This window comes from Osmerus eperlanus, chromosome 9 (assembly GCF_963692335.1).
Source record: "Osmerus eperlanus chromosome 9, fOsmEpe2.1, whole genome shotgun sequence".
Lineage (NCBI taxonomy): Eukaryota > Metazoa > Chordata > Actinopteri > Osmeriformes > Osmeridae > Osmerus > Osmerus eperlanus.
Genome location: NC_085026.1, coordinates 10,489,902 through 10,514,788, shown reverse-complemented (window position 1 = coordinate 10,514,788; position 24,887 = coordinate 10,489,902). Strand labels below are relative to the sequence as shown.

Sequence of the window (24,887 nt, the reverse complement as noted above, 5' to 3'; positions counted from 1 at the left end):
ATTTGGTTGATGCATATTTCTGTAGCTTCTGCAGCTACCTTTTTGTTTATTCCACATCCATTTCTGTGTGTGGGAGGAGAGATCACTTTCATTCTGATGCCTGGTTACACAACAACAGCTCATGGCTTATGCTCAGATGCTCAGCTTGGGTGCAATGACCCCCTCTTAATCACAAATGTGTGTGTGTGTGTGTGTGTGTGTGTGAAAGAGAGAGAGAGAGAGAGAGAGAGAGAGAGAGAGAGAGAGAGAGAGAGAGAGAGAGAGAGAGAGAGAGAGAGAGATGGGGGGGCTAGAAAAAAAATAATGTGATATCCTCGTTATCGGATATACACTCTCTCGTCTATCTTCAGATGCCGGAAATCCCAGTTGGTGTAATTTGTTTAGGGAGTTGGCTTCTGCAGGCTTTGTGTCCATGTACATCAACAACAAATGTAATGATGAGTTAATGATGTAAAAGGAGAAAGAACACAACCATACTTACATAAATAATTTGATCTAATTTAAGTACAATTTCAGTTCCTCCTCAATGACCTCTGTCTCCCCACTCACTCTTGGAGGAGGAGCTAGAATCAAACTTAAATTAGATCTAACTATTTATGTAAGTATGATTGTGCTCTCTCTCTCTCTATTTCCATCATTAACTTACAGGAAACTCTCCCCCACCCTTCCATCTTTGGATTCTTCCATCCGTCACTGCTGATGCCCCTACTCCCTTCAGCAATGCCAACTACAAGCCAGATGTTCCCTGGCACCATGCTTGCTAACATACAAACAATGCTACATGCTTGTGGTCTTGATTAGGTTTATTTTTCCGTGACCTTTTGACCTTCTGCCACAACTGTTGAAGATATGAAGAGCATCGTTCCCATTCTCATACTTGCACAAACTTTGTTAAAAACAATTGACCTAAAAAGTAGTTATGCTAGTTTGTATTTTACTCACACATAATGGGCACAAAGCTCAATTAGCCTAATAGAGGATCTTATATATCTATCTAAAAATTGGTCAGAAACTCGGGTTTGATAGGTTCCTCATTCATCTTGTCACAACATAAATTATCAACAGGTACTGTAGATTAAGTTCATTACAACCAAGGCACACAGATATCCGCCAAAGAAATATGCCTGCTTTCTATTTTGCTGCACATACACACTTCACTAATTGTTGATTTCCATTTCCTGCGGGGCTGACACACTACATTACCCAGATGCCACGTTCTGGACTTAATGATGGCAGTCCAGGAAGGATACAGAGCTCAATGTGCCTTGTCTCATTAACAGACAAAAGTATTTGGCACCCAATGTTTTTTACACAAATATTATCTTAAATATTTCATTATTGTCTTCTGTACTTGTGCTGCAGTATAAAAGTACAATGTTCAGAATATTTTTGTTTAGTCTTTTCATTTCATTATATCTCAAAGCATTTATGCTTTACTATAAGGACTGCAGCTGCGTAACAGGCACAACATCATGACCATTGCACTTTTTATAATTCCAGGAATATCTGTGTTCGTGTGTCACCGATATCTTCATCATCGGCATCACGGGCACTGTGCACTAGATATGCTGTGAATACAAATTTTAATACATTTTATGTGTGTATTAGTGTGTATATCAGCGACATATAGGATTGTAAATGAATTGTTTTCATTATAGCTAAATTGGCATCAGCAGAGCTACTACCAACGTAGGGGGGATTTAATTTAAAATGGATGAAGCTCCTGCTAGGTAGGCCTAAAGCCCTTTACCTGCCTGTGCCAGAGGGCTGTCTGCCAGGTAGAGAGTGTGACATGTCCACCTGCTTCAAAGTATGTGAGAGAGTACCATGTACCAATGAATTTATTTGATATTAGGCTTAAATGTAACTTTATTTCTAAGTATTAAGTTTCCCAGTTGTTTGGGGGAGAGGTGGTAGTATAACTGGTGTCAATGCTCCATATTGTGGGCGATAACAGCGAACGTGATACTAAATGTGTTAGTTAAGCATTTTAAGATGATGTGGTTTCCTTTTTAATTTAAACAATTATTTTGTAGTCAAAGTTTTTAAGTCAATGAGTTTCAGTAACTATTTGGGTTATTATAAGGTAATACGCCATGCAAGTTCCAATAAATCTACTTAAATTGCACTCATTATCTTCTTATGGACAGATAACTATAATTTAGCTTAGAATTTAGTCTGCTGAATGCTGCATGATCCTGGGTTAAAGCTTATAATTTATACCACAATCTTAATGACTCTAAAGCTTAAATGGTGGTCGGTAGCCAGCCTGTTTTTCATTATGTCCTGCACACAAAATACATTTTACATGGGATAACCCGCAGAGTGCATGGAAAAATAGGTTGTCTTGATCCTTTGATCCAAATGACCACTTAAACTGGACTTTCCCCGAGGGGACAACATTATTTCTTGAACTCTTCTCCTGTTTCTAGTTCCCAAGATCGGAGTGCCATATTGACAAACTGCCATAGGCTGCTGACAAAGAACGATAGACTGAACGAAAATAACATGCGAGTCAACGTTAGATATCCAGATATTTGTTAAGTATCTGATTGTCAGAATTATTGGTAACAACTTAATACGCAAAATTCAAACCTGTTGCCAATTTTCTATTTTGGAACAGAGTAACGCACGACTGTGTGTTGTTACCATATTATTCGCTTGTAAGGATGTATATGGCAACAAAGCCCGTGCAGTTCTTGAACTGTCGGTAACAATGTATCTTTCGTAAAATTAGATTAATTCAAACACTTGGCTTTGCACCTCCAACAATGTCTTATTGTGGACATTATTTGAAGGAAGATAAACCGAACTGTGTTCTGTGCTTCAACCAATGTTCTTTCTCCAAACATACACAGACTACCTTGTCGCACTGTACGGGATGGTGGGCGTGTACTCTATATTGCTACAGCCCACCACGAAATATTAACCAGGTGTTCCTATTGCCTTCTCTACATTTCTTGAAATCTGTTCATCTCGGTCATTTTCCGCGTCCTCAGCGCCTGATATCGTGCCTTATACGTCATGACGGTATAGTAGCCTAAACGACAACAATACTCTTGCAAAAACCATCTTCCCGGTAGGGTGTTCGTTGATTAGACCTTTTCCTGAACTGGACGCATGGCTCCCGTCCGGCTCCCCGCACAATAGACCGCTAAAGAGGGGACAGTGCTGCCATCTCTGTCGCCTTCCAAAGGAAGGTGTTTTTGTGTCGGTAGACGAGAACTTTCCCGTCCGACCCGATGGCTGGACACGAGTGGAAAGATTGGTTCGAGCGGGAGGAATTTATCGGACAGATCAGCGATATCCGAGTGCAAAATCTTCAAGGTATGCTGTGGACGCGTAGCCGAACGCTTCTGTGTCCCCCCTTTGTTATTGTTGAACTGCATTATTTTTGTAGCACTAACCTACCGTATTTTAGCAACAATATTAAAGTGCTGCCTATAGCAGCTTACCGTAAACTAAGATACCAGGTTTAGATTTAGATGTGGTAGTCGAAAGCAGTGTGTCGGTGCGAGGTTTATTACAACTTCTGGATTTTTGCATATAATGTAGTCTAATCCTACTATGCGACATGCTTATTCGGTTTATCTACTCATTTATGCCACAGCGTTGCACATTGTGAGGACAATGCAAAATACACAACTCAAGAAAGCCGCAAGACAATGCCCCGGGATGAAATCTCCTGTGTTGCAAGCAATTCATTACGGGAACAAATCAGAACTCTGATCTGGGACCATCCAGTTGTATATGGTCATTCACAACTTCATCCTCTTTCGAATGGCAACTAACACCTGTTGTGCTGCACCCTAATTGTAGTTCCTATTCACCAACAGTGGATGTCTGTAGGATACATAGCGAGCAAGCAATAATTGGGCAGTTCAGTGGCAATAATTTGTTCACTGACAGTAGTGAGAAGGAGGGAGACTCAAGAGGTTCATGCAGCAATTAAGAGTATCAGGCCAGCATTGCCATTGACTGATCAGTGTACAGGCAAACAGGCTACCTGCTAAGCCGAAACTTCAACCGTGCCATAGCCCTTTTATTACAGTCTCTAGGACCTGGGTGGGTACAGTGCGTATTTACACTGTTTTAGACTATATTTGCTAAATAGTGTTACTTTGTTGTGGACACACATGACCTCCCTGCATTATGTGTGTGTGGGGTATAGATTCTGCACCCCAAATTCCAACCTAAATTAATTCATGCTACTTCCCTGCGATACTTTGATATGTACAGTACGCTGCAGTAGAATAGATTTATATTCAGTCACTTCTTTTACAGTCAATTGAAAGGAGATGAGCTCCCTAGCTTCAGAGTTCAGTTGTGTCTCCATGACACCCACGGATGTGACACTTCCATCCGAGGCCTGGCTCAAAAAAGTCTGTGATTTGCATGGTGAAAGATGGAGAAACCAGCACGCTAAAACAATGGCCTGAAGGGTCTTATGTAACGCTCTCCCATCAGAGAGAAGGAAAGCAAGGGAGGGCAAGGCCCTCTGCTTCACAGCGCTGGAGAGTCTCCGAGTTGTACGTTCCCACACACACACACATCGCACACCCGCAAACACATCATCACACACAAACCCACGCACACACACGTTCCCAACTCCCTGAGAGACTCCCTGAGAGCCATGCAACCTTGTTGGGTTGCATGGCTCTCTCTGAGCTTGTGGGTAGCGAGTGCTGTTCTCTGTTCTGACCTGAGCAGAAGCATCTTTAGTTATTCAACAGTCGGCAGCTCATTGCTTTGCCAAGATCCTTAGCTAGCTGAGCTTAACTTTTCTGTGTTTTATATGGCCAGAGCTACTAGCAATGAACTCGGTCAGATAGCATTTTACCTAACTCATTAGATGTGTTGCTCTTCTTTACCCACAAAACTTGACTAGTTGTAAAACACAAATACCCCCTTTCATTTCAAAGTTAACAATTGAGTAAGTAAAAATTTGCAGATTTGTTTTTGGCACATTAGCAGATATGTTGTTGTTGAATGACTGCAGTTAAGGTATGGCCGAAAGCGTATGGGGGATACAGGATGATCTCAGCGAAATAAATGATTCATGACAGAGTTGATCAATATCTGGGATTTTGACTGACCAGAGGTCATTCTGTAGCTTGCGGTCCCTCAGAAGGATCAGGTATAGTTTCACTTGCACATGCGCGCAGTGCGCTCAAAACGGACCAGTCAGCCTGTCAGCCTGTGCAGGCTACGTGGCCATCACTGCTTAGGAGAGAGAGAATCCTAGGGCTGACACCTGAAGCGTCTACCTTAAGGGGTGCACATCTGGTAAAGTGTTCTAAAAAAGCACTGCGCTGCACTAAATCCACTACAGTATGGCGAAAAAAAAGTTCAAACAAGCCTTAAGCCAGAGTAAAAGCCATCACTGCTGTGCACTTGACTTTTTAAATGGGGAGAAAGAGAGAGAGAGAGACACGGAGTCAAGGTTAGAGTGCCACCTAACCCAAGTAACAGAACTGAATTTCTGCGTGTCTACGGAGAAAGTGGCTTATCCTCTTACACTTCTTTGAATGTGCTGTCCCTCTTTACACACATGCGTTTTTTCTTCACACACACACACGCTCTTCACACACACACATGCAGTCCCTTTTTACACTCAGTCGCAACACACATCATCCCCTCCATACTTCACATCGAAGCAAGCCAGCCGCAAAGTGACTCCAGACAAGAGCTTTCGGATCCTGTGGTATGAGTTTTGTGGAGGGCAGAAGGACAATGCATGCCTCTCTTTCACTCTGTTCTTTGTTTTGTTTTTATTTCAGCCCCCCTCCAAATACTACCACGGCCCTTGAAAACCAGTTTTTCTATAAAACTAGGCTAAATTTGATTACTTTTATTAACCCTCTGGGTTTTCTTGACTGTACTTGATGAGAGACTAGAGATGATTTTAGACTTGAGATCCTATTACTAAATCATTTACTATAATAAATAGCAGGACGCTCAAGTAAACAAACTTAGAGGATTGTCAGACTCTCACCTCTTCATAGATAACTTGTATACTTATACTTGCTAAGAAGGAAAACATTTTTTGTAAGAGGTGTGTTGAGGATTGTATGGGTCTGTTATTCTACTAGTCACTCTGTTTCTGCACTGTGATGATACCGTTTTCAACCCTTCATGCAGTATTCATTTGCTTTGCTGAGCCTCCCTGGTTCTATATTCCCTCCCTCTCCTTCACTCTCTTCCCAATCTACTCCCAAAATGTGGGAGTACGGTATTGAAAAGCAGAATTAAAGTCACCTGAACTCTTCTCATTCTACGATGTAGTAGGTCTCAGTGCTGAGGAGAGAAAGAGAGAAAGCATGTTTGATCTACTCCTGCTCCTCCTCTCTTGTTTTGTTAGGATTTCCCGGACATCCCGGTTGTAGAACAACAAGGATTTACAGAGCCTGTAGATGGGCACCTCAGAGTCTATATTTAGTCCATGGACCATGTTCTCAGAGGACCATGCATAACTGGTCCTTAAAGTATGTGCGCGTGTGCGTGTGGAAGAGAGGAAAAAATGTGAAGATCCAGAAGACTGTGCAGCAGAATTATTATGTAAGCCATAGTAGCCATAGTAACTGTTTCAGTGCCAGATTGGCACACAGTCTTGTGTTTTTAGAGGTAGCCTGTGGTGCCAGTAACATCTAGACTTATATAGAGGATGACAGCCTTACAGTCCACTACCCTTACAGTTCCAGTATGTACCTAAAAGAGGATGTGATACAGTAAATAGTGAGCAAGGTGTCCAGGAATATCTTGTATGCTCAACCAGTGATATGGATGACAGCAGCAGGAAATTGAATCCAAACTGAAAAAGGTCATATAAAATGCCTAATGGCAGATGTGGACAACGGAGACACATACACTATCATTATAATAGTGGAAGCTTTTTGGATGACCAAATAAATCTGTCTTAACAGCTTCATTCAAAACACGTACAGCAGACCTCAAACTAGACAAATTCCATATAAGGTGTCCGCTGTCAATGTCCCTGATGATGTGGTTGGAGATTTGAATCACACCCCCACACTGAACAGGTGTTCATTACGATGCACCCTCATCTGACCCATGTACTGTTTGTCCCTGCTGCTCATCTCTTAGCCACCCACACTCCACTCATCACATCTGACAGCGTGCATGTGTGTGTGTGTGTGTGTGTGTGTGTGTGTGTGAATGTGTGTATATCCATTATCGTGCAGGAGCCATCCATGCCCACTCAGCAGCACTTTATAAGTACTTGGAAAAGGATGAAAAGGAGTGAGTAATGAGAAACGCTCGAAACGTAATTTTTTTCCCCTAAAAGAATGACCATCTCTCTAAAAATACCGCTGTTCTTTTTTTCGGTCAAGGTCAACAGTTATATTGTTGGATAAACCGGCACAAAGTCGCTGACGTTATCATGTGATGAAGTCAGTCTTTGTCTGAGGTCTATAACTGGACTGAAGAAAAAAAAAAGCAACTTTATTAGTTGCAGGTGTCTTTCTTCTGCTTGCCTGTAGGAACTGTCCAGCAGAAGAAAGTTACTCTCCTACGGTAACACAGTTGATATATAACTTTTCTGCTTGGAGAACTTGTTTTATGAATAGCAACTATAATGTTTGGTTGAGCTGCAGAGTAGTCAGTGAGCAGGTATGATTTGAGGTTGGGAGGAGTGCTTATGATTCACCTGACTCTTGATTACACATGATCTCATGCTGTTGCTTTCCTTGCTGACCTGTATTCTCTTTTGAACTCTACCTTTTATACTTTTAAAGTTTTACATGATTGTAACTTATGATGATTGTGTAGGTTTTGCATTCACATAATCATAATGAATCATAATTGTTCTTTAGCTTATTTTTATTTAGTTCTGTGTGAAGATCAGTCGGAAGAATAGAATAGACCGCAACAGCATTGTTGTCGGTCTTAGGCCAAGAAAAAAGGACTACTGTGATATGGAAATATTGTTGGAAGCTTATCTGTTTCATCAGTGTCTCAGCTTGCTTAGTGATAAGTCTTGTTTGGATATTTCATCTGTTTGGAATGTGAGGGCAGAGGGAAGATAAAAGGATGACAAAAGGGCATCTCATATTTGTTCTTCGAACAACTCCAAGTTGTTTTGCAAGATGCTTTGCTTAGTCTGCCTCTTAGATTTGAAGGATAAATCAACCATTGTTCAGTTCTTCTCAGTTCAACATGCTGTGGATGTGCATGGAACTGGTAGTTTCACTCTGATGTGAAGGTCTTATACTCCAAAAATGACAATAGTAGACAGACCTGTTTTACTGAACTGTCTTCATTGTGTAACTCACAGCAGGTAGACCTACTGCCCTGTCTTCGTAGGATGCAATGCAAATATATTTCAATGATTTGGTTATGGAAATTCTGTTCACGTCCTTTGTTTTTTTCACATTGTCTTGCTGTGGTACACTCAGCTTTGGTCACATTTTGTAAACCACTCTACAAAGTACTGGCCCTCGCACAAACCCCCTTGCTGCCTGAACTGAACTTTAGAACAAGAAATGTTTGGTATAATGGAAATGTTATTTCTGGGAAATGTCATGTAAAGCTGCAGTATTGTGGGTGGGACTCGAGCTTGAACTAGCTCTGTGTGAAAATCCCATCAACAACAGCAGAATGGATTCTCTTAAGGTCTAAGATCAAATGATTATGTAGCAGTTGCTTGGTTTGATGCTCACTCTATATACACAGTGGGCACAACTCACAAAACAGTAGCCATATAAAATGCTACTGCCTCCTCTCTAACCAGAAAATCTTCCCATCAGTTTCTCTATATTTCCCAGTGGAGGCACATGTTCAGTTTGAAGATGCAATGACGCACTTTCACCTGTCCAATAGCGTAAGATTGATGCTTACTGGTCTATAGCAAAAAAGCAAGCAATGAAGTAGTCAAGTGAAATGGTTTGATTCAGGCCTTGGTGAAGTGGAAGCGAGGTGACCCACTTCCTCCGAAGTTCTACCCCAGCCTCTGAGGGGTTTCTCTAAGTCTGAGACAGACCACCGGCCATGATGGATGACATCAATACGGGATGGCCTGAGGAGGTGTCACACAAGTAGACTCCGCTGGCGAGGACAAGGGCATTCTCTACAAACTGTTTTCAGCTGCTTAGAGTGCTTCTCAATTCTCTGGAAAGGTGTGTAAGATCTTTTGGTATGTTGGTAGCCGCTTACAGTATTTTTGCTTTTGGTATCTGCCGCCAAGTAAGCTTTGCTGAGTTAGTATGAGCCATCAAGATGGACCATATTAGAAATGGTTGCGTGTTTGTGTTAAATGGTCCTGACCTCATCTCTCAGTTTTTTGCACATGAATTAGGTCTATTCTAGTGTACCTGAATGCTGATCAGAGTGCATGGAGGTCAAAGGGAAGGAATGACCTCATCTTGATAAATGTTGATCCATGTGTTAGTAGTAGTCCCTGCTAATCAGTCAGATAACATGTCTAGTTCATTAACTATTGGTGAGATTTAGCCACTTTCTACTTTCACTCTGTAATAGGGTTAGTACTTTGCAATAACCTGATTAGTCTTTGTTTGAAAACAAGTGTGCCCAGAAGTAAGCTTCAAGGGGAAACTGTATAAATTCCCTCTAATTTAGATGTTAAGGCAAAACAAGTGATTTAGGTGTTTGCTGTTCAATGTAGGCTAGATATTTATGGACTGAATCCTTTTATGTGGAGCAACAATGATTAATGCAGATTCAGATTTCATACAAAACACATTTAAACTTGTTTTTATTCCATATAAACAACTGAACACATGTTGGTGTAGAGAAAGGCATACCAGTGTTTTTACATGGAATAATTTTGAAATTAATTACACAACTCTTGCTTAAACTATCGATCAGCAGTCTAGAAGGGTTCTCATGTCCTCCACAGAAATGAGCAGTTATGTGGTCATTTGCTTGCGTAATTGTCTGGCCCTATGGAGCAATCCTGTGTACCCAACATGTAGGCCAATGATTTCCTTTAGCGGCTTATGTAAACATTCTTCATCAAACAGCCCCCCACCCAACCCGGTTTGTCTTATAAGGTGCGTGAGGTATTTTATTTACATAATGTATTGTTTCCATAGCAACCTGCTGGGAATACCCACTTTGTTTCCAATTATGCTCCCACTGGGAAATGAAACCTACACCTCTTTGACTAAACCTAAACATGTGTTGAATTAGAGCCAATGTAAGTCTTTAAATTAGAGGAGGGGGCGAGCAGATTGAGAACATTTTATCCTAGCTGTAGAGTTATGTAATCCTTTCTGCAGCATCTTTAGGGAAGCCGGTATCATGGAGGTTGTATTAATATTTCAATGACAGCTTCTCTTTGTTGTTGTTCTTTTGTGGTGTTGCAGTCAAAGAACACTCGCACAGAGATAGACTCAAACACGAGTGAGACACACAAAGAATATGATCAGCTATACCAAGGCTACAATCAAAGTAAAAAGCAATCACACTCCTCAGGGAATGAAGCCTGTTCCGGGGAGATGAACCATTACGCTGTGTGTCTCATCTCTCTCACCAACTTTCAAAGTCTTTCTGCTCTTCGTGTTCTGACTTTTGCGAAGGTGCGTAGGAGGTGCCAGGACATCTGGAGGCCTCCTTCTCCATCCGGAGAGGAAGACCAACCTTGCACCCCTCGCCCGCTCCTCCTCAAAAGCTCTAATTGGCATCCAGTGAGGCAGAACTTTGCAGTCCTCCACCTGGATTTGCCTTTGGGTTACCCTCGAGTAAGAGTCAGGGACCTGTTCATTAAAATAATTACCTTCATGGGGGGATTACACAGTTTGCTATGGTGGTGAACCTTGTTTGTAGGTGGTGGACCTTGTTTATAGATTCAGTCCCTTTCCACTTTAATGGTAAGATACTGTGTCACACAGGATAGTGCGTTAGGATCAGGGGTTAACTTGGGAATTTACTGTTTTTTAAGAGACAGTATTTACATAAGTTTTATGTAGTGTTCTGTTGTGACCAGTCGTTCTGACTTGCATACTACCATGTACCATTTAGTATCTTCTAAGCTAATGCCTTTATCCACAGATCTAGTTGTGTGTTTGACTGTCTGCATTCTGAAATCCATCACTTGTCTTTTTAATTGAATGGATTATCTTGTAGACATATGGTGGGATTTGTTCTGCACTGGCACCTAGATGAACAATCGTTACATGTCTAGTGTTTGTAGATCAATGTTCAGGAACAGTGCCAAGCTAATTAAATGCTAATTATGTTAATTATATTAAGCCCCACCATGACACTCCAGCCTATGTTTGACTCTCTGAAATGTAATACAAATGTAGTCATTTTAAAACGATAATTTATGTCACCTTGAATAGGTTTCCTGGATGTCTCTTTTGACTGAGGAGGTTTTTGCATGGTATCCAAATAGAGACCAGCTTGCAGTGTGTTTGTCTAGAACCAGCATCAACAGACCTGGTCTGAATTGTAAGAATGGTTTATAGTGAACATAATAATGACGTGGAATGTGTCTAAGATATTTCAAATGTTTATATTCTAGTCCCTTTCGAAGTGGCCTTCTTGTCACACACGGCTTGCACCGGAAAATCAACTTTGGTAATGCTGTGAAACAATGTCAAGATTGTGTGTAATATGCCTGGGAGCACGAAGCATGTTCCTGGTCTTTTTTACTTAAAACTGTCCTTTTTGTAAAAAGCGACAGAGATGAGAGATGATGTCATGGATCTGCCTCTACCTGCATGTCAGTGTGTCATCGCTTGGGAAGCTGAAAGGCCTGTGTGCGAACATTTCTTTGAAAACAGTGTGTTCACACAAGCTTCCACATGTCACAGTGTAACCTACAATATTGTCACATGATTGCCGAGTAAAAGGCAATCAATATTTTAGGCTCCGTCAGTAACAGAATGGGACATTCCAGCCAGGTGACTTCTCCCCCAGGCACAGGAGTAATGGAAGCTGCCATGTCTTCAACTAAACTTTCACAGGAGAGAAGAAAAAGCACGCTTCACTAAGCTGACCCGTGGGCAGTTCTAACAAAAGAAAAGGCTCATTTTCATAAGTGAAGTTTGGAGATTAGTGCAATATTTCCAGAGTAACACCTGAGCTTGGCATGCACTGTGAACATTTATCTAGTTTACTGCCTTGCCCCTGGCCGTACCCCAGCCTGAGTTTGAGTTTCTTCCTTCTGATTCCCTGTGTTCTGTGTTATTATCTTCACTTGTGTCTTGTGTGTTGTTTCTGGTAGCTCGTTGGTGTTCTAGTGTACACCTGTGTCTTGTTTGGCTGTGTATTTAGGTTCCTGTTATGTGTCCAGTCCTTGTCTTGTCCTCGTCGTATGCAGGTGTGAGTCTCCCTACCGCGTTCCAGAGTTATCAACAATCAAAAATACTTTGGTTTTGATCCCGTCTGGCTGCCTCCCTGCATTTGGGTCCACCCCTGCACCTGCTGATCTGGTCTACAGTGCATAGACATGTAGTACACTCTCACCCGACTGTCCTCACACACGCATGTTAGTGAGAGAAAACAAATCCACATAGCTTCGTCCTTAACAGCTTGGAAATATGTCACGCTTGATAGATAGCATTTGTGGCCACCTTATTTGCCCCAGCCACAGGCACCACTCAGCATGTCATCATTCCCAGCTTGTGTGCTATGTTTGTTTTTAATGTAACACATTTTCTCACAACTGCAATAGGCCGTCATCCCTGTTGAGTAATACATAAACTGCTGACCAAGACTGGAGGGCAGAAATGCTATCTAAACAAAGTTTTACTATAGGGAGGAGGTTTGGAGAGCATATATTGGGATTTGGGAAGTGCTGCTACTTTACTGTTTCTAGAGGAGTATAGACCCAGAGTGGGCCTTTGTTTCAGCTTGGTATGTTCTCACTAGTTCTCCCTTTTTCCCTCTCTCTGTGTCTCTGTCTCACTGCTCCATGCCTTTATCTTTACTGTCTTCGTCCCAATGTCTCCCCTTGGCTCTTTCATTTTCCCACGTTTTCTCTTTCTCTCTCTCCTTCTCCGTCTATCTCTTTCTGTCTCCCTCTGTCACAGCTGAGTGCTCAAAGCTGTCGTCCAGGCCGGCCCCAGCCTGGCTTGTTGTGTCTTTATGGCATGGTGAGAGAGCTGCAGAACTGAGGAACAGGCCCCTCATTAAAGAGATGGGTCTACACACACAGACGGACACACCAGAAAGCCACATGCACTTGTGTGTGCACACACAAGCTAACACTCTTGCACGTTCTGTGACTGGATTGAGACTTTTCTCACTGATGTATTGTTGCATAAATACTTTTCTCTGTTATCTGTCTCTTGCTCCTGCTCTTTCCCTGTCGGCCTCTCATTCACACTCACATGCACACACGCGCGTGCACACACACAATGCAGTAAAATCCTGCCCCTGCTCTGCAAAATTACTTTAGTGAGAGGCAAGTGAGGAGCTAAAACCCTGGAGATTAAGAGGCAGGGCCTGCTTGTTAATGAGGAGTTCCCACTATCATTCTGTTATGCACCCTACAGTGCCTTCAGAGAACAAATGTGTTGTCACGTATCCTAAACTGGGATTTTCTTTTTCATCCTCCTTGTTCAATTTATTATGAGATCATTTATAATTACGAGGTGATATTGTAGACAGTAGAAAAACGGTTACGCCACCCTTCTGACAGGCACAGCAACCGTTGCGATTAATTAGCAAGTCTAAGAAAACACGTATGTCAAGTTTGTGAATGAAGCCTCACTGCAACCATTTGTAAACGCCACTGGACCCTGTCACCACCATTCACAACCATTATAATTTTCCAGGTACATTATCCAAAAGCTCTCGTTTCTGTTTGAAATATCAGTCCCCTATGTGGCTAAATAGAACCTTCCATCCATGACCTAATAGAGAAAGACTTACTGCTGTGGCTAGAAAGTGTTTGACATTTTTATGAAACATTAGGTCACCATATCCGGACCCACTCATACCTCACTCCACTAAAGTGTGCGTTCTTATGAATGTGTACCATTGTAAGCTCTGGTGATTTTATCGGCAATATGTGGCTCCTTGCTTCGAGGTCCTAATTCTGGATGGTTGGCGTTGGTAGCTCTGTCCCTGAGTATGGACAGCAGGTTGGTTTCCAGCAAATGATGTCTAACATTTGGCACAACAGATAAGTGGAAAATACCGAGTCAATACACACTTTGTTGCTTTTTAGTTTGTACTGCCAGGCTTTGTTCATAAATGGGTCATAAACTTGTCCCAAAGATCAATTTGTGAACGGATTATACTTTTAATTTTCCCCAACCCTTCTCTCTTTCTATCTCACTAATTCCCCCTCCCCCTCTCTTTGTATTCACCCCCTGATCCTTTCTCCATTATCTACCACTGTTTCGCGACAGTCTTCTCTCTCTCTCTCTCTCTCTCTCTCTCTCTCTCTCTCTCTCTCTCTCCTCTCTCTCTCTCTCTCTCTCTCTCTCTCTCTCTCTCTCTCTCTCTCTCTCTCTCTCTTTCTCTGTGTCTCTCTCGCTCTGTCTGTCTTTGAAAGCTACATTTCCCAGTCCCAGAGTTTCAATCAGCCCTGTCTGCACCACATGCTGTGCTCACACATGCTTCGCTCTTACAAGGCAAATATTGGAGGGCCTCACCTTAACTTAAGTCTTTCAGGAGCCATCTTGAACTGCGACCTGTTCAAGTCTTTGCAATAGTTTTTCCCTGTCTACTTGACTATCACAGGCTAGTGTATTTGTATGTGTAGATGGATAGACAGACAGACAGACCACAGGGTATTAGACTACTGGAATAGCATATTTACATATCTGTTGGGTGTTGGCAGTGTGCTTGTCATGTGCAATTACAAACAGATCAACGGTAATGACAACGGTCACGGTTTCCATGGTTACTACTATTGGGGCTCCGGCCTAGTCTTCTCTCATTCTCAGCCTCTGCTCCAAGTGCTTGCTCTCTACTGCAGCCATGGCTACCTAGCTGTCACTTCTGCAGCCATGGTCAAAGACAAATTGGACTCTTAGCTCTTAAGCATGGTTGATTCCTCAGAGATATATATATGGAGAGACAGAACGTGTGTGGATTCATGCATATAGATGCACACTGTTTGATTGGTTGCTTCCTCCTTCTCCATGAATGTGTGTTAGTACTGTGTAAACACAGCGTAGCTCACACCTTACCCCTCCTCATTGCAGGGGTGTGCTGAGTACATGCCATGGCTGCAGCCGGAAATAGAAAAATGGCAGATTTATGATGAACCAGTGCATACCGGTGTTTACTGTTACTCGCTCTGGATAAGAGCGTCTGCTAAATGACTAAATGTACTGTTGACTCTTTCTCTCTCTTTATTTCTCTTGACCCACATGTTTTATTCAAAGACCAGATATACAGTGTTACAGATATACTGTATAGACAGTACAGTATTCATCATGGCATGCATGCGTTCTTTTGTTTTACAGTGGAAAGAGAAGTTGTCCAGAAGAGGACCTTTACACGATGGATGAATCTGCATTTGGAAAAAGTAGGTCCAAAACAAAGCACCCCCAAAAAATGCATGCCTGGGTATCAAATTGAACTTGGCATGGCAGTGGTTAATGATCAATCCCTAATAACCCTCCCAACCCCCCAACACACAACCTTCAAGCATTGGGTTTGGACGTGCACATCTCTTTACACAAGACATGGCATGACCAATATAATTTAGGTGCTTATCCAAACTACTGTTTCACCTTCACCTGCACTTTCAGGTCTGTTCACCGGTGCTCTTACAAGGCTTTGTACCTGGTGGTTATAGACCAACATAATGTAGCCAGGCACAAACAGGAGTGGCATCCCCTCCCTCTTGTTTTATGAATTATAGATGTTTTTTGTGGAACGGTTTTAATGCACTGCATTAAAGTTTCATTTCACTGTAAATGCTAATCTGAATGTTTAGATTCAATTCATCTGACCTGGTGGTGAATCTCATTGTAATGCTAAACAGGTGGTTATGTAAATAGTGGGACTGAATGATCTTCCTTCTTCCGTGTGCTGGGGCTTTTGGGGAGATTTGGTAGAGCTCTTTGTTCAGAATGACTCTGCTGTGACATCCCTATGGGAATGTGCTTAGAGGTAGAGGTGTGTTAAAAACACTTTATCCATTCCTTCACTTCCTTCACTCCGTCCTAACTTCCGTACTTAAAGCTCAGCCTCACTTTCTCTCAGACACATTTTCAAGAACAATAAAAAAGTCAGCAGGACACCAGTCTCTCAACCGGAATACATCGTGCCATACACCAGACAGACATTTTATTAATTAATTTTTGCTTGATACTCCCCTCTCTCACACACACAGCTTTGTATCACTTATTCAACAAGTTTAACCACTCTATCCTTACACCATTGTTTGCGTTGGCATGGCCGTTGCCTGGCTCTAATGTTTCAGGGCACTCAGAGAGAAGATACCAGCCTATAGTCTGAGAGAAAAAAACGACTGGGAATCCAAGTGATTAAGCTTTTGTTTTTCTTTCACAATGACCCCTCTCTCTTCTATTACTCACTGCCTGGCATGGCTTCAGATCTCTGTCCCGCTAATTGACAATCCTACATTTGTCCTCTCTGTTGCTTTGGAAAGTGCTTGTCAATTGTGCCTACCAGTAAACCATTCAGAGTAGGTTGATGCATGAATTAATTATTATTTTCATAAGGATGAAGTCATCTCTGTTTTGATTGGCTGCTCATTATGTTGATTATAATTTTTTTTTAATTGTCAGTAGGAACCAACAACAATAGGGAACGGTCTAGCACTTGTAAAGGCCATCCTCCAATACCATGTTTCACTTGTAACTAAACAGCAATGAAGTGTAACTACATAGCTGTAGAATTCCATATAACTACAATGTTGTTACTATAATAGGTATTGCTATGTAGTAACATGGTAGTTAATGTAACCATAGGTAAAGTCCTGCCCTGTAACTTGTTTAGAGAATTCAGATTGTTAGTGTTAAGTCGTCTTGTTTGCTCCAGTGTAACCCTCCCATGGAGGTCCAAGATCTGTTCCGGGACATTCAGGATGGTCAGATCCTTATGGCCCTGCTAGAGGAACTTTCCGGATGCAAGCTGGTGAGATTAATGATACCATTTAGAAATTATATTTTTGTTTTGATGAGTCAATGACTATTAATAACTTTGTGAACTTTCTCATTTTCAAGCTCCATGGTTTCAAGAAGTCCTCACATCGCATTTTCAGACTCAACAACATAGCGAAGGTCCTCACTTTTCTGGAAGAAAGAAATGTGAGTAAATAAACAAGTTGGAAAACTTATTTTTTTACTATCCTAATGGATGATTGGTTGAGTTTTTAATCTGGTTGTGTTTACCTGCACAGGTGAAGCTAGTCAGTATCGATGCTGCGGATGTCGCTGATGGCAACGCATCCATTGTTCTTGGGCTCATCTGGAATATTATTCTCTTTTTCCAGGTAAACTCCTCTTTGACTGCCCCTCTCCTTTACACAATTTATTTAATATTTCTTGCTAGCTCCATCTCTAATTCTATCTCATTCACGTTTTATGACTCTCTCTCTCTCTCTCTCTCTCTCTCTCTCTCTCTCTCTTCTCTCTCTCTCTCTCTCTCTCTCTCTCTCTCTCTCTCTCTCTAATTCTCTCTTCCTTTCCTCTGAGAAATGATATCTCTATGCCTATTCCACTGCCTTCCTGTGCAATTTCCATTCATACAGCCCAGTACTGAGCCTGTAGATCGACCTATACTGCTTACGGTGTAGCCCACAACCCTGGAAAATCACCATGAGGAAATCATTACCGCTCAATGCACACACACACACTCCTCTGTGCTCCCTCCGGTGTTACACAGCATTAAGCACCCCCACTTTTTTTCTTGTGTCCAACCCCCTTCTCTCCAGATCAAAGAGCTGACTGGGAATATTAAGAGCCAGTTCCCCTCCTCCTCCAGCCTATCCTCCATCCCCACCAGCTCTGACTCAGACACCTCCCACTCCAGCACGCCCTCTGAGGAAAGACGGCCCTCCATTGCCATGCGGGATCATGGGAAAGTCATCAAGACCCTCCTGCAGTGGGTCCAGAGGCGGACCAGGAAGTGAGTGTTTGATTGCACGGAGATGGTGTCTGTGGTCAGTAAAGGGTCAGATTGGATTTGAAGCATGGTCTATCTATGTTTGGAGTACACAGGCTGCATGTATTTTCAATCCTTTTGTATATAAACCGCAAGACAGGTGCATTACTGTACCACAAACAAGAATTCCAACAGGTTTGGTGAGTTCAGTCCCGTTTATACAGTATCCATACATTCTATAGTCTAAGGCAACACTGTTTATACAAGGTATGGCGTGGCGGTGCAGGACTTTGGGAAGAGCTGGACCAGTGGCCTTGCCTTCCTGGCTGTCATCAAGTCCATTGACCCCACCCTGGTGGACATGAGAAGATCTCTCCTGAGGACGGCCAAGGAGAACCTGGAGGATGCCTTCAGGACTGCCCACTACAGCCTGGGCATACCACGCCTACTGGAACCTGAAGGTAGTGTATATGTAGATGCCAAACTCCTAACATGGTGGGACTTTGATTAGCTCCGCATCAGTCTATGACATGGAGGTGATTGGGAATATGTACACGTTTGATCTCCTCAGATGTAACAATCAACCCTCCGGATGAGCAGTCCATCATGACTTACGTGTCCCAGTTCCTGGAGCACTTCCCTGGGATAGAGGAGGTATGGATGTATGGTATATTATGGGATTGCGATTATGTTATGTCATAGACACATAGTGTCGGATGTGTAGTATGAAGCAGATACACACCATAAACTAATGTCTCTCTCCCTCTCTTTCACGCTAACTCCCCAGCCTCAGGACGTATCCGAGGTTATTGAAAGAAGTGTGTCCATGGGCAGACTCAGCTCTCGAAGCAGTGACTATGAGCTGATGAGGAACGGTGTGCACCGGAGTCGGCAGCGAGAGCGACCATACGTGGTACGCAAGGACTGGGTCCAGCCACCACCCAAAATCTTCGTCTCAACTGTGTCCGACGACAAGGAGGCCATGTCGCCAACCTCCCCGACCAGCCTTTCCTGGGCCAGTGAGGACTTGTCAGGGCAGTCCACTACCAGCCCCAATGGAAACCCCCAAGATGAAGGGAAGGAGGTCTTCACCATCTCAACTTCAAACTCCCCACAGCCATCCTATGTTGACTCTTTTACCAGTTCTTCAGCGGCAGAGTCTGTCATCTGTGATTCTGCCATCGGCTCACCAGACTCCTGGGCCGAGAGCGAGGCAGCGACACCAGACCGGTTTGGAGAGAGCCGTAGTGAGGAATCACCCACTGACAGCGTCATAGCCTTGGATGCCAACCTCCCTCCCTCAACGCCTGAAGAAGTCACTCTTGAGGGGCAGCTGCTGCCGTCGGTTACAGGGAAACCCCAGGATGAGCAATCGCTGCCAGAGCTGTTTATTGATGAGGGAATCTACTCACTTAGCTCATTAGATAGCACACTGGAAAGGGGAAAAGACAGCTTAGAGAAACAGGAAATTGAGGAGAAGGAGCATGAGCAGGAAGATACATCCAGCCACATCCTGGACGGGTCTTTTGAGCATATGCCTGATCAAAAAGAATCCTCTAACAAAACTCAGAGGGACTCTAAACAAAGGGACATGAGCAAAGGTCAGAGAAATGTACCTCCCAGTCAGAGAGAACCATCTTTAGAACTTTCTGATATTCCACAAAAGACTGAACCTGTGGAAACTAGCCAGTCACCACACAGTTTTGATCGAGTGAACCCTGACCCCTTTGAGACAATTGAAGAAGTAGGAAGTGTTGAGGAGAGGACAGACAATGATATGGAATGTTCAAAAGAAATGGTGGAACAAGAAGCTTATGTAGAAAAGAGGTTATTTGGTCAAAAATCTGATAGCCTTGATCCAAACGAGATGACAGGTGAAGTTGAGGTGGAAAGTGTAAGTGTGACCAAACACAAAACAACCTCTGTTTCAGAGCGAGAAAGAGAAGAGGAACAGTTAAAGGATGTTGTAGATAAAAGGCAAGATGAGGTTACTAAAGGAGCAGAAACACAAAATGGTCACATAGAACCACAAGAAAATGTCTGCTCTGAGTTGAATGATATCATGGAACAAACAGATACACATCCATTTCAGGACATGGAACAGATTCAGCCCAGAAAAGCCAGATCCAAAGAAGGAGGTTCGAACGCTGAGGAGAACCACACTGATCAAACAGACTCTCAAACGTCTGTACTAGATGCAGTCTATCCTCAATCAAGTGATTTACCAGAGGGCGGTGTGGAGAGAGATGAGAAGGCTGGAGATGAAGACCCAGGAGAAAGTAGGTCCTCTGGAGGTCACCTAATTAACATGAATGCTGATACCCTTGATGGCCCCAGGCCAACTGACGCAAGCGGTAATGATCCAAACTTTGCAGGAGTGGCTGATGAAATACCTGAGAGTGCCATCTGTAGACATGTAGAAAGTAGACATGATGATTCCATAGAACCCACTGATTCTATTGTTTCTACTGTGATTCAGGCCACAGACAACACAATAGAAACTCAGCAATATCCTCTTGGGTCACCTTTGGATCAGGTGAACCATCTACACAACATAGAGGTTTCAGATGTCAACCAGGCTTGTGACAACATTGTCACAGAAGTGGACCACGATGAGGTTGAGTCACACACCCTAGCCAATGCCATACACACTCTCAGCCACCCCGCTCAGTCTGAAAAGATGGAAGAGGCAGAGAGTGATATCGCAGGCCCCTCCAATGGGGATCGAGAAGGAGATGAGGCTAATTCAGATAAACACGACATAAACAAAATGGTAGACACAGACCACAATGGATCCAGGCTTGTGGAACTGGCAAATGACAATGAAGTGGCAAATATGGAAAAGAAGGCTGTGAGTGAATCAACGGACTTGTTCTATGCAGATTTAGATAGTGAAGAGCTAATGAGTGAGCCTTTGGACCCAATGGATTTGTTTTACCCGGATAAAGAAGAAGCCATGTTGTCAGACCAGCCTGAGCGGGAGGAGAGTATGTTCTCTTCCTGCTTCAGTGTGTCTGCTCTACAGCCTGCGCCAGCCTCAGAACCACTGAACACCCATAGTCTGCCGGAGACACACCCTCCCAGTCTGACAGAATCACACTCATCCAACCCGCTAGGTGAAGAGGAAATTGGAGATGACTCAACTAGCCAAGAGGACAGGATGATACAGGGGCAGGATAAGGTAATCTGGTGTTTATGGGAAACAAGGACAACATCTAATGTGTGTGTATGTGTTAGGATGGGCACTAGCTGTGCCTGACAACCCAAACAATGTGACATTTCATACACAAGGTCACTATCTCTCAACGTAACAGCAGTTTAAAGTGAGCTGTCAGTGCATTTATCATCATTAGAAGTAGCAATCCCAGCCTCTCTAAAGAGTCTGTGCTTCTGATAATTTATGCATTGCTTAAAACATGATGTTCCCACCCATATCTATGTGCTTATGAATGATTGATCATCCAAAGAACCAGATGAAGAGGAGAAAGTATGTGCATTTTTTATGTGCATAATTACCCGTTATCATTGGCCCTGCACTTTCTCTGGTACTTCATAATTTGTGTTGTCATCTTTCAGTTTTTTCCCTATGCATCCCATGTTTTCATCCCCTTACCCTCACTCACTACAAACAACTAATTAATTTGTTAGTCTTAATACTTTTGTCTTCTACAGTTTTCCCTTCTCTAGCACTTCACTAACATTCCCCCACTGTGTATATTCAGATGGCTGAGGAGACCCATGAGGGTGCCGGTGAGCAAGCTAAACCCCAGGAACGGTGCACCCTTCTCGAGGACCAAGCCTCTGGATCCTTGGGTGTTCTGGAAGAGGTGGAGGCTGAGTCTCATCATGCTGCTGAACGCAGTGATCTCATCAAAACTGACGAGGAGAAGTTAGCAGCTGCCAGAGAAAACATGAAGTCTATGAGGTAGCTTTTTATTCTTAGTGACGGTACACTGGACAACACAAACAAAGTGACTTAAGAACTGGGCCTTCCAGCCTGATAGGGAGATTAACTTAATGTACTTAATGAAGTATTGCTTTGTGCATCTTTGGGTTATGTGTCAACGGAAATTCTTTCCTTTCCATTTAGAGATTTCTAGGTAATAGTATTTTATTTACCAAGACTGTTCAAAGATTACTATAATAACAGGCCTACGCTCTTCCCAACAGGGGAGAGGAAGAGAGTAATGGAGCAAAACTAGAAAAACAGCTTTCAAGTCTTTGCCACAGGAAGGTGGCAGAATCTGATAAGTTACGGGTAGGTACAAATTGTTTTTCAAGGCATACGATTATTATTAATAAACATGTACAAATTCTTAACAATTCCTAACTCACTCTTTTGCAGGACAATCAGAAGAGTGTGGCCACCAGCCAAACTCAGAGCACCAACTCCAAAACCAGGTGAGACTGTCCGACTACATCCAGTGTTGTTGTAAGATAGGGTAATAGAAGAGGATATTAAGTAGCTGCTAAATATGTGAGAGGCATTCTGCACCCTACTAGTTTTCTAACCTAACCTGTCAACAGTTCTGCCTGGCAGTGAGGACTATGTATACCTTTCCAAACGGCCTCAAGGTGTAGGGGCTGGTTTGAGTCACTGTAGCTTTTTGAAAATGGGTGTAAAATGGCTGACTGTAATTAGTGTGAGTGCCTACAACACACATCTGAGAGGACAACAGTTGGGTTCTTGTTTCCTCAGCCCTGTGTGTGTGTGTGTGGATATATCTGCAAGTGTGTACATTTTTACCTATCAATTAATCAGTGATTACCTTGACAACTACCTTGTATGTTGAGGTGATGCATCATGGGAGCTATTTCAACGTATTTTTTCCCTGTGGTGGGGACTGTAATTATGTAATATAATTGACACCAAACTTGAAGATAGAAACAGATGACTGGATATCAGGAGTGATTGTGTGCATTGTCTATTTAATGGATAATCAAGTATTTTTTTCACTTTGATGGTTAATAATATGCCCTAAACTGCATTTTAGTACATTGAGTACACTAAGACCTTCTCCACATTTGACCCTGCATTCTACTACACAATTATACATGTATTACTGTGTTGATTTTTCTTTAGCTTTGCATCTATTTAATCGTAGTGACTTCATAATAAACTTTGCTCTCTCTATCTTACTCTCTCTCTCTTTCTGTAGCCGAAAGGAGTCGAAGGTTTCTGCAGCAGCTGAGTGTTTGATGACAAAGTCAGAGCTGTACATGCTGCTGATCTTGTGGCTCATCCTCTACTGCCTGTTGGTGCTGCCACAGATTGACATCCGAACCCTGCCCAGCCTATTATTTAACCTGGAAGACTGAACACACACACACACACACTCAAAGAAATACATATACAATACACTGTTTATATACTTTGATCTTAATGCACTTGTTTAAAGCAACACACAGTACAGTGCACATACTTGTGTGTAGTACACATAAAGCTTGGGTATATTCTCCAATCATGATTACACTGCCCCCTCCTCTTTTAAATTCAGTACATTTTTATATACACAAATGAAGGCTTTTTAAAACTTGATAATAATTAAGAGTAAAAAAAAAAAAAAAAAGTTTGCTTTTAATGTGGCTTCAATTGAGGAATAGTTTTCTACAATTCAAAAGGATAATTGAAAACACCTTACCATGTTTCTAAACTGTACAGAATACTGAGCAGGATGATACAGAACACATGGTTTATGTAGTTATGTGAAAAAAGTACAAAACATGGATATATATACCTACCCGATTTGCTCATTGACATATTCATTAATAAATAAGGTCTTTAAGGTATGGCTAATTTCCTTTTGAATAACACATTTGATAATAGGAAGCGTGAATACCGGTTACTAGTTCAGTGGAGGGTCTTAATTAATAACATCACTCTGTATACTTGGTTAAGGATTTTGGTGTGCTTGTTGCATTTTGAAACACATAATGTAAACTGCCAAAGATAGTGTTTGGATTGCTAACAAAAAGAAAACACAAGAAAAATATTTTTAAATATATTTTCATCAGAGATGAAGTTGTCCTGAAGTAATAATAAATATGTTTAAGTTTGTTTTATGGTTTGACAATGCTCACACAGATAAATATTTTTAATGTTATATGGTCTGTTGAAAATATGAACTTTGATGATTAATTCCATTTAACTTGCCTTTAATGTATGCCATTTGGGTTTTCAGAACCTTTGTAATTCAGCTATGCTTGAGCTTGAGACCATGTGAATGAAATGAGAATGCTTTATAATTAAATAGTTTGTTGTTGTTGTTGTACGACCATAATGAAGTATCATGATTATTTTTTTAGTTATTCAACCAAGTTTAGAGTCCCCTGTACCACCGCCATATCCCACCCACAAGCACAAAATTCACATTTTGAACAAATTATCTTTCAATTGAATTAACTTTCAATGTTTTATGTTTACTGTGTGTCTATAAGTATGTGCAAAAGCCATACATGTCTCTGTCTGAAAGGGTTAATAGAAAGCCATGAATCCCCTGTTAAATAGATCACCTCTATAGCATTACACATCTTAATCTTCAGTGTATGGACGGATTTTGTGGTATTCTCAAACTGTTCTGCATGATTATGCCTACAGGACACAATCCTCTATCGTTTCTGAAAGGACTGACCTAGTAAACTTCAGAAGTGGCATCTTGCTTTTGTATTGGAACTCAGACTGTTCTAATTGTGTCAAAGGGACCAGTCAAGTGCAATAAATGACATGTTTTACCCCTTCGTTTTAAGATTTATTCCACAGTCGATCTAAATTGCGTATTCCATGTTGAACAAAGTTTATTAGAGTTACAGTTGGTAAATGGATTTTATTATGCAGCTATTTTTCCGTGATAAAAAGTTTTTATTAA

The 24,887-nt window shown here is 42.1% G+C and overlaps 1 protein-coding gene across 1 annotated transcript; it reads left to right on the top strand.

The window, feature by feature from the left end:
* The first annotated feature begins 2,941 nt into the window (after positions 1–2,941).
* Positions 2,942–24,753, top strand: clmna (calmin a). Its single transcript, XM_062469728.1, has 13 exons — positions 2,942–3,327; positions 15,411–15,472; positions 16,957–17,052; positions 17,142–17,225; positions 17,318–17,410; positions 17,852–18,045; positions 18,289–18,482; positions 18,593–18,675; positions 18,809–21,202; positions 21,744–21,946; positions 22,192–22,279; positions 22,367–22,422; positions 23,181–24,753. Exons 1-13 carry the CDS (start codon positions 3,243–3,245, stop codon positions 23,338–23,340), a joined length of 3,792 nt encoding a protein of 1,263 aa, XP_062325712.1. The 5' UTR covers positions 2,942–3,242; the 3' UTR covers positions 23,341–24,753.
* The last annotated feature ends 134 nt before the right edge of the window (positions 24,754–24,887 follow it).

Excerpts from the sequence above, each read along its gene's own strand:
- clmna (XM_062469728.1), top strand. The coding sequence starts at position 3,243 with ATGGCTGGACACGAGTGGAAAGATTGGTTCGAGCGGGAGGAATTTATC. Across the intron at positions 3,328-15,410 it reads CCGAGTGCAAAATCTTCAAG|TGGAAAGAGAAGTTGTCCAG; the intron begins GTATGCTGTGGA and ends TTTGTTTTACAG. Across the intron at positions 15,473-16,956 it reads TGAATCTGCATTTGGAAAAA|TGTAACCCTCCCATGGAGGT; the intron begins GTAGGTCCAAAA and ends TGTTTGCTCCAG.